This window comes from Meles meles, chromosome 7 (genome assembly GCF_922984935.1).
Source record: "Meles meles chromosome 7, mMelMel3.1 paternal haplotype, whole genome shotgun sequence".
In the NCBI taxonomy this organism is placed as follows: domain Eukaryota; kingdom Metazoa; phylum Chordata; class Mammalia; order Carnivora; family Mustelidae; genus Meles; species Meles meles.
Window position 1 is genome coordinate 95,511,239 of NC_060072.1, and position 10,423 is coordinate 95,521,661.

At 39.2% G+C, this 10,423-nt stretch overlaps 1 protein-coding gene across 1 annotated transcript; it reads right to left on the minus strand.

Moving 5' to 3' along the window:
* Positions 1–8,288: 8,288 nt before the first annotated feature.
* On the minus strand, positions 8,289–9,227 carry LOC123946454 (olfactory receptor 6C2-like). Its single transcript, XM_046011840.1, has one exon. The coding sequence runs from the start codon at positions 9,225–9,227 to the stop codon at positions 8,289–8,291; it is 939 nt and encodes a 312-aa protein (XP_045867796.1).
* Between the last annotated feature and the right edge of the window lie 1,196 nt (positions 9,228–10,423).

Sequence of the window (10,423 nt, forward strand, 5' to 3'; positions counted from 1 at the left end):
TGTTCCACTGGTCTATGCGTCTGTTTTTATGCCAGTACCATGCTGTCTTGGTGATCACAGTTTTGTAGTAAAGCTTGAAATTAGGCAACATGATGCCCCAGTTTTGTTTTTCTTTTTCAACATTTCCTTAGCTATTCAGGGTCTCTTCTGATTCCACATAAATTTTAGGATTGTTTGCTCCAGCTCTTTGAAAAATGCAGGTGGAATTTTGATTAGAATGGCATTGGAAGTATAGATTTCTGTAGGCCGTATAGATCATATGGTTCTTGTTCTTTCTTATTGTATCACATCGATTAATTTGTGGATGTCGAACCAACCTTGTAGCTCTGGAATAAATCCCACTTGGTGAATAAGACTTTTAATGTACTGTTGGATCATATTGGTTAGTATTTTGGTGAGAATTTTCACATCCGAATTTATCAAGGATATTGGTCTGTAATTCTCTTTTTTGATGGGGTCTTTGTCTGGTTTTGGGATCAAAGTAATGCTGGCCTCATAAAATGCAATTGGAAGTTTTCCTTCCATTTCTATTTTTTGAACAGTTTCAGGAGAATAGGAATTAATTCTTTAAATGCTTGGTAGAATTCCCCTGGGAAGCTGTCTGGCCCTTGACTTTTGTTTTTGGGAAGACTTTGGATGTCTGCTTCAACCTCCTTACTGGTTATGGGTCTCTTCAGGTTTTCTATTTCTTTGTGGTTCAGTTTTGATAGTTTATACATCTCTAGGAATGCATCCATTTCTTCCAGATTGTCAAATTTGCTGGCATATAGATGCTCATAATATGTCCTTATAATTTTTTGTATTTCTTTGGTGTTGTTTGTGATCTCTCCTCTTTCATTCATGATTTTATTTATTTGGGTCCTTTCTCTTTTCTTTTTGATAAGTCTGGCCAGGGCTTTAACAATCTTATTAATTCTTTCAAAGAACCAGTTCCTAGTTTCGTTGATTTGCTCTACTGGGTTTTTGTTTGTTTGTTTGTTTGGTTTTTGGTTTCTATTTCATTTATTTCTGCTCTGATATTTATTATTTCTCTTCTCCTGCTGGGTTTAGGCTTCCTTTGCTGTTCTTTCTCCAGCTCCTTTAGGCATAGAGTTAGGTTGTGTATTTGAGACATTTCTTGTTTCTTGAGAAAGGCTTGTATCGCTATATATTTTCCTCTCAGGACTGCCTTTTCCTGTGTTCCACAGATTTTGAACTGTTGTGTTTTCATTATAATTTGTTTCCATGAATTTTTTTAATTCTCTTTTATTTCCTGGTTAACCCATTCATTCTTTAGTAGGATGCTTTTTAGCCTCCATGTATTTGGGTTCTTTCCAAATTTCCTCTTGTAATTGAATTCTAGCTTTAGCACACTGCAGTCTGAAAATATGCAGAGAATGATCCCAATTTTTGTTACCAGCTGAGACCTGATTTGTCACCCAGGATGTGATCCATTCTGTAGAATATTCCATGTGCACTAGAGAAGAATGTGTATTCTGTTGCGCTGGGATGGAATGTTCTGAATATATCTATGTTGTCCATCCAGTGTGTCATTTAAGGTCTTTATTTCCTTGTTGATCTTTTGCTTGGATGATCTGTCCATTTCAGTGAGGGGAGTGTTAAAGTTCCCTACTATTAGTGAATTATTGCCAATGTGTTTCTTTGATTTTGTTATTAATTGGTTTATATAGTTGACTGCTCCCATGTTAGGGGCATAGATATTTTAAATTGATAGATCTTCTTGTAGGACAGACCCTTCGAATATGATATAGTGTTTTTCCTCATCTCTTATTATAGTCTTAGACTTAAAATCTAATTGATCTGATATAAGAATTGCCACCCTAGCTTTCTTTTGATGTCCATTAGCATGGTAAATTGTTTTCCACCCCCTCACTTTAAATCTGGAGGTGTCTTTGGGTCTAAAATGAGTTTCTTGTAGACAATATACTGATGGATTTTGATTTTTTATCCATTCTGATACCCTATGTCTTTTGATTGGGGCATTTAGCCCATTTACATTCAGCGTAACTATTGAAAGATATGAATTTAGTGCCATTGTATTGCCTGTAAGGTGACTGTTACTGTATATTGTCTCTGTTCCTTTCTGATCTAGTACTTTTAGGCTCTCTCTTTGCTTATGGACCCCTTTTCAATATTTCCTGTAGGGCTGTTTTGGTGTTACAATTCTTTTAGTTGTCATTTGTCCTTGAAGGTTTTTATCTCTCCTTCTATTTTCAGTGACAGCATACCTTGATATAGTATTCTTGGCTGCATGTTTTTCTCATTTAGTGCTCTGAATGTATTACACCAGTTCTTTCTGGCCTGCCAGATCTCTGTGAATAAGTCTGCTGCCAATCTAATAATTTTACCATTGTAGGTTATAGACTTGTCCCAAGCTGCTTTCAGGATTTTCTCTTTGTCACTAAGACTTGTAAGTTTTACTATTAGATGATGGAGTGTGGACCTATTTTTATTGATTCTAATGGGGGAGGGGATCTCTGTGCCTCCTGGATTTTGATGCTTGTTCCCTTTCCATGTTTTGGAAATTCTCTACTATAATTCACCCCAATGTGCCTTCTGCTCCCCTCCCTCTTTCATCTTCTTCTGGAATCCCAATTATTCTAATATTGTTTCATCTTATGGTATCACGTATCTCTCAAAGTCTCCCCTCATGGTCCAGTAGTTGTTTGTCTCTCTTTTACTCAGCTTCTTTATTCTCTGTCATTTGGTCTTCTATATCACTAATTCTCTCTTCTGCCTCATTTATCCTAGCAGTGAGAGCCTCCATTTTTTATTGCACCTCATTAATAGCTTTTTTTATTTCAGCTTGGTTTGATTTTAGTTCTTTTATTTCTCCAGAAAGGGCTTTTGTTTCTCAAGACAGGGTTTCTCTAATATCTTTCGTGTCTTTATTGAGCCCATCTAGCACCTTGAGAATCATCATTTTGAACTCTAGATCTGATATTTTACCAATGTCCATATTGATTAGGTCCCTTCAGTACTGCCTCTTGTTCTTTTTTTTTTTTTTTTTTTTGTGGTGAGTTTTTCTGCTTTGTCATTTTATCCAGGTAATAATATATGAAGGAGAGAATAAAATACTAAAAGGGTGGCAAATATCCCCAGAAAAAAAATATGTGTTAACCAATCAGAAGAGACCCCAAATCAAGGGGAGAAGATAGGGGGTAAAAAGAAGTTCAAAAATTTTTTAATTAAAATTTTATATGTGTGTGTGTGCATGCGCGCACGCATGCGTGGATGCATAGCTGCTCTTCTTCTCTTCGATCTCCTGTTGGGTTTGTAGGTGTTTGGAATGGTTTGATAACTATCTAGCTGAACTCCTGCAACCTGATGTCATCTCAGTCTGCTACTCATCTGCCATCTTGCTCGTCTCCCTCAGGCTCATATTTTTGATCCATTATTTTCACATCTAAGCTTTGGGGCTTTTTTAAGGTTTTAATTAACATTTTTAGACATATTGCACATTCAAAAATGGGGTGAAAAAATTCAAAATTCTATAGCTTGAAGAGTATATATATATATATATATATATATCAGACTGGTTAATAGAACAGAGCCACCCACTTGATTTTGGGTGTATTTTGGTCTCTTAGAAGAAATTACCTCCCAAAATTTTAAAGAAAGTAAAATTTATATATATATAAAAATAAGGGTAGACAGAATGAAGAGATGGAATATGACTGTAAAGATGATAATTTTTTAAAAATTCTAAAAAAGGAGTTTATAAGATAAGTTGGTTGGGAAAAGAAAGCAAAAGAAAGTGGAGAGAATTTGCTCAGGCTGGAGACTAAAACAAAGCCCTGTGCTAGATTTAGGGTATATTTTGATCTAGTAGAAGAAGTTGTATCCCAGGGGTGCCTGGGTGGCTCAGTAGGTTAAGCCTCTGCCTTCAGCTCAGGTCATGATCCCGGGGTCCTGGAATCGAACCCCACATTGGACTCTCTGCTTAGCAGGGAGCCTGCTTCCTCCTCTCTCTCTCTCTCTCTGCCTGCCTCTCTGCCTACTTGTGATCTCTGTCTGCCAAATAAATAAATAAAACCTTTAAAAAAAAAGATGAAGAAGAACTTGTATCCCAAAATTTTTTAGAAGAAAAAACCCTACATGTATACAAAAAATAGATACAATGAAGGATAAAATATGACTATAATAATAAAGGTTTAAAAAGAGTTTTTTAGAAAGGTATTGTTAAGATTAACAAATTAAAAAACATTAAAAGAGGAAATAGTAAAAGTTAAAAAAATTGGAATAAGAAAATTTTTTTAATTTAGTTAACTTTGCAAGACTGAAGAATTATGGGGAGAAAGCCATGAATTCCATGCTTTGCTTTCCCCTCCTCTGGAATTCCACTTGATCAGTGAACTTGGTCTTGGCTGGTTGCTCTTGCTGACCTTCTGGGGGAGGGGCCTGTTGTAAAGATTCTCAAGTGTCTTTGCCTGAGGTGGAATTGTGCCGCCCTTGCCAGGGGCCGGGCTAAGTAATTTGCTGGGGTTCCCTCTTGGGAGCTTTTGTTCCCTGAACACTTTTTGTAGAGCTCTAGAGGATAGGAATGAAAGTGGTGGCCTCCCAGTCTCTGGCCTGGAGGAGCTGAGAGCATGGGGCCCCACTCCTCAGTGCACACTTGAAGGAAAGTGCTCAGTCACTCCCATCCTCCTGTCTCCAGCCACACTCCAAGCTCACCCAGCCTGTGACTGAGCATTTCTGTCTCTGGCACACAGTCCCATTTGGAGCCTCCAAACCCAGCAAATTCCTGCCTCTAGAGAAGGAAGGTGACTCCCTGGATCTGCCACTTCTGGGGCCCCTGCTCAAAGAGCAGTGGTCCAACTATGCCTCAGATCACAGTTTAAGCTGAGAGCTCTCTCCTCAGCTCCGTCTCTGTAGCTGGCTTCCCTCATCTAATACCTGTGAGCTCTGCTACACTCATACACCCCCAGTCCTTCTGTGTTCCCACAGGACCTGAGACCATGCTTTCCCTGTGAGGTCTCCAGCCCTGCGTAGCCTCTGGAGTGATGTCGCTCAGTGGAGAAGACTTCTAAAAGTTCAGATTTTGTGCTCCATTGTTCCACCGCTTGCCAGGAACCAGGCCCTCCCCCACAGTTTATCTTCCCACTGCTTCAGATTCACTTCTCTGCATGTCCTACTTCTCAGAAAGTGATCGACTTTGTTTCTAGAGTTGCTGCTTCTTCTCTTTGATCTTCTGTTGGGTTTGTAGGTGTTTGGAAAGGTTTGATAACTATCTAGCTGAACTCCTGAAACCTGATGTCATCTCAGTCTGCTACTCCTCTGCCATCTTGCTCCTCTCCCCAGGCTCATATTTTTGATCCATTATTTTCACATCTATTATTTGGGGCTCTTTAAAGTTTTTAATTAACATTTTTTTACATATTTTATGCTCAGAATGGGGTGGAAAAACTCAGAATTCTCAGCTTGAAGACTTTTCATTCAGGCCACTCCAGTCTCCAATATGGTTTCCCTAGCCTTACAAGACCACCAAGAGATCTGCTGTTTCCCCCACAAAGCATTTACCCTGGATCCTGTTTTTGAATACCTATTGCTGTGTAACATATCACTTCAAGTTTTAGTGGATAGAACAACACTTTATCACTTGCAGTTCTAAGAGTGAACAGAGGATAGCAGGGTGGTTCTCACCTGGGTCTTTCACTTAGTTGTAATTAGTAATGAATATATTTGGAATCATGTGAATGTTCATCAAAGCTGATGTCTAAGATGGCTTCTTCATCAGATGTCACCAAAACTAAGATGGCTGAATGAGAGGGGGGCTAAGTAAGTATTTCCCTCTCTGCAGCCTCTCTGCAAGTATCTCTCTCCTCACTGCATGGCAACATCAGGGAATTCAAACTCCTCACCTAACACCTACATTCCCCCAAAGCATCTGTTCCAAAAAAGAAAATGGAAGCTACAGGTCTCCAAAGACCTAATTTCTGAAGTGAAACAACTTCACTTTTACCATAATTTCATGGTCAAAATCAAGTCATGAAGATAGTCAAGTTTAAAGGAGAGAAGAAAGAAACTGTACCTTCTGATCTGGAAAGTAACAAATAACTTGCAAGTATCTTTAATCCACCAGAGTCATGAAGTGAAAATTCCCTCAAGAGTTAGAGTCTCCTGGGTGGCTCAGTCAGTTAAGCATCTGTCTTCAGCTAAGGTCGTGAATCCCTGCCCCATGGGGAGCCTGCTTCTCCCTCTCCCTTAGCCTGTTGCTCTGCCTGTTTGCATTCTCCCTCTCTGTCAAATAAACAAAATATTTTTTAAAAAGAGTTAAAGCAGCTACTTACAATTATTTCATCCTTCCACAATTCTACCCTTTGCATAATCTCAGCTCCTCCAGTCCTCATTGTTTCAGCCACAAACTGAAGTTCTTAAGTCAGTAATTTTTGTTTTACCTGGCTTTAGTACTTAGTTTTGGAATAATTACTCAGAAGAGATAGCCTATCAATTATCATTAAAGATGATTTGGGGGGCGCGCCTGTGTGGCTCAGTCATTAAGTGCTGCCTTCAGCTCAGATCACAATCCCAGGTCCTGGGATTGAGCCCCATGTCGGGCTCCCCACTCAGTGGACAGCCTGATTCTCCCTCTCCCTCTGCCTGCAGCTCTTCTTACTTGTGCTCTCTCTCTCTGTCTCTCTCTCTCTCTCTGTCAAAATAAAATCTTCTTTAAAAAAGACTATTTGGTTACATTTTTGTTTATGTAATGATCTTTGTACATGTTTTAATAAGTTCCAATTAGAAGTGGAAAGGATGACTATTACAGTTTTGTTCAAATCCACATGTTTATTGTGAGGCAGCATTAACAAAGCAGAGTTGAGGGGGACAGAGCTTATGTTTCCTAAAAATCAGTGTTCTTATCCTCTGGAAAAGAGAAAATACTTTGAAAGAGGTAGTGCTGCAAGGAGGGAAAAGCAGTGATGGAATAGATTCAACACACAAGACTAATGACTAGTGTATACCTGACAAGACTAAAAAGAGTAGACTGAAATATAAATTAGGAAGACACAGAAGTCTCAGAAAAGTAAGAAGTATCTATCTGTGGGGTTATGGACATTGGGGAAGGTATGTGCTATGGTGAGTGCTCTGAAGTGTGTAAACCTGGCGATTCACAGACCTGTAGCCTGGGGCTAATAATACATTATATGTTTATTTTTTAAAAAAGTATCTATCTGCCAGATAATCACGTCAAAAAATGGTCAGAAGACATGAACAGACACTTCTCTAAAGAAGACATGCAAATGGTTAACAGACACGTGAAAAAGTGTTCATCATCACTAGCCATCAGGGAGATTCAAATCAAAACCATATTGAGATACCACCTTACACCAGTTAGAATGGCCAAAATTAACAAGACAGTAAACAACGTATGCTTGAGAGGATGTGGAGAAAGGGGAACCCTCTTTCACTGTTGGTGGGAATGCAAGTTGGTGCAGCCACTTTGGAAAACAGTGTGGAGATTCCTCAAGAAATTAAAAATAGAGCTTCCCTATGACCCTGCAATAGCACTATTGGGTATTTTACCTCAAAGATACAGCTGTAGTGAAAAGAAGGGCCATCTGAACCCCAATGTTTATAGCAGCAATGGCCACGGTCACCAAACTGTGGAAAGAACCAAGATGCCCTTCAATGGGCGAATGGTTGAAGAAGATGTGGTCCATATACTCTATGGACCATTATGCCTCCATCAGAAATGATGAATATCCAACTTTTGTATCAACATGGATGGGACTGGAAGAGATTATGCTGAGTGAAATAAGTCAAGCAGAGAGAGTCAATGATCATATGGTTTTGCTTACTTGTGGAGCATAAGGAATAACAAGGAGGACATTGGGTGAAGGAGAGGAGAAGGGAGTTGGGGGAAATCAGAGGGGGAGAGGAACCATGAGAGACTGTGGACTCTGAGAAACAAAGAGCATTTTGGAGCGGAGGCAGTGGAGGGTTGGGAGAGCTTGGTGGCGGGTATTAAGGAGGGCACGTATTGCATGGAGCACTGGGTGTGATGCATAAACAATGACTCTTGGAACACTGAAATAAAACTAAAAAAAAAAGTGTCTATCTGCATAATGTTCGGCCCATCACAATTTTTCCTTAGACTTTCTTCTCAGTTTTCTTTATTTTTAATCTATATTGAGGACTAAAATTTCCTCAGAGTTGAGAACTACACAACTCTTATCACTCAATTTCCATCTATACGTTGAATTGATATATTGTTTGTAATAAATGATTTCATATTGATATAGGATAAGTTGGGGTTTTGTTTCAATTTAAACTCCTAATATGACAATCTAATATTTCTGTGAAAGAAATGCAAGTCTTTTAAGGATGTCATGGAAAGACTGCTTTACTTGTTTATTTCTCAGGGTATAAATGAAAGGGTTCAACAAAGGGGCAACAGATATAGTGAGCAGAGAAACTGCCTTATTAATGGCCACTTCATCCTTAGCTGAAGGTTTGACATACATAAATATGCAGCTGCCATAGGTGATGGAAACCACAATCATGTGGGAAGAACAGGTGGAAAAGGCTTTTTTCCTTTGCTGGACAGAGGGTAATCTTAGAATTGTCCTAATGATGTATATGTATGATAGAACTATACACACAAGGGTCATTATGAAGGTCAACACAGCACAGACTATAACCAGCTGCTCTATAGACCAAGTATCTGAACATGAATTCTTCAGTAATGGAGAAGCATCACAACAAAAATGGTCAATAACAGAGTCACAGAATTCCAGATGTAGACTCAAACCAAGGGGTGGAAGGATAATCAATAAGCCAGATACCCAACAACAGAGGATGAGATTCCTGCAGACTCTGCTGTCCATGATGGTCACGTAATACAGTGGTTTGCAGATGGCCACGTAGCGGTCATAAGACATCACAGCCAAAAGAAAAAATTCTGTAGCTCCAAAGAGGACAATAAAAAAGATTTGGCTGAAGCAAGCCTTAATGGTGATGGTTCTGTCCCCACTTGATATGACGTACAGGTATGGGGGCACACAGGCAGTTGTGAATGAGATTTCTAAGAAAGAGAAATTTTGAAGAAAAAAATACATAGCTGTTTTTAAATGAGAATCCACCAAGATGAGAGAAATTATGATCAGATTTCCAATTACACTTAACATATATGAGATAAACAGAAAGATAAAAATAAAAATCTCTAGCTGTGGGTCATTTGTCAAACCCAGTAAGATGAACGTTGTTACTGCTGAATGATTTCTCATCACTGGCTTTACACCACTGCCCAGTCTTCACGTAAAAGTCACAGAAATTGGATCTGAGGAGCAATGTCAAAATATGACAGATCAGACAGTGTCTACCAGTACCAAGCAAATCAAGTAACATGCATTTCCTTTTGTAACCTGATAATCAGGTTTTGATGAGGTAATTTTCTCAACTCTACTGAAATATACTAGTGGGAAGCTCAGCTTATTGGGAGTTTTCTTGAAAATTATTGCCATTGTTTTTAAATATTCCAGGGTCTCCCAATTCATAGCACTTTTTTCCTTTTTTTTTTTTTTAATTTCTTTTCAGGGTTCCAGCCAGTGCTCCATGCAATACATGCCCTCCATTACACCCACCATTAGGCTCACCCAAACCCCACCCCCCTCCCTACAAAACTCTGTTTGTTTCTCAGAGTCCACAGTCTCTCATGGTTCCTCTCCCCCTCTGATTTCCCCCAACTCCCTCTCCTCTCCTTCACCCAATGTCCTCCTTGTTATTCCTTATGCTCCACAAGTAAGCAAAACCATATGATCATTGACTCTCTCTGCTTGACTTATTTCACTCAGCATAATCTCTTCCAGTCCCATCCATGTTGATACAAAAGTTGGATATTCATCATTTCTGATGGAGGCATAATGGTCCATAGAGTATATGGACCACATCTTCTTCAACCATTCGCCCATTGAAGGGCATCTTGGTTCTTTCCACAGTTTGGTGACCGTGGCCATTGCTGCTATAAACATTGGGGTTCAGATGGCCCTTCTTTTCACTACAGCTGTATCTTTGAGGTAAAATACCCAATAGTGCTATTGCAGGGTCATAGGGAAGCTCTATTTTTAATTTCTTGAGGAATCTCCACACTGTTTTCCAAAGTGGCTGCACCAACTTGCATTCCCACCAACAGTGAAAGAGGGTTCCCCTTTCTCCACATCCTCTCAAGCATACGTTGTTTACTGTCTTGTTAATTTTGGCCATTCTAACTGGTGTAAGGTGGTATCTCAATATGGTTTTGATTTGAATCTCCCTGATGGCTAGTGATGATGAACACTTTTTCACGTGTCTGTGAACCATTTGCATGTCTTCTTTAGAGAAGTGTCTGTTCATGTCTTCTGACCATTTTTTGACATGATTCTCTTTTGTGTGTGTTGAGTTTGAGGAGTTCTTTGTAGATCTTCAATATTAGCCCTTTGTCTGT

Bases quoted from the DNA above. Each gene is read 5' to 3' on its own strand.
- LOC123946454 (XM_046011840.1), bottom strand. From the start codon at position 9,227: ATGAGAAATCATTCAGCAGTAACAACGTTCATCTTACTGGGTTTGACA.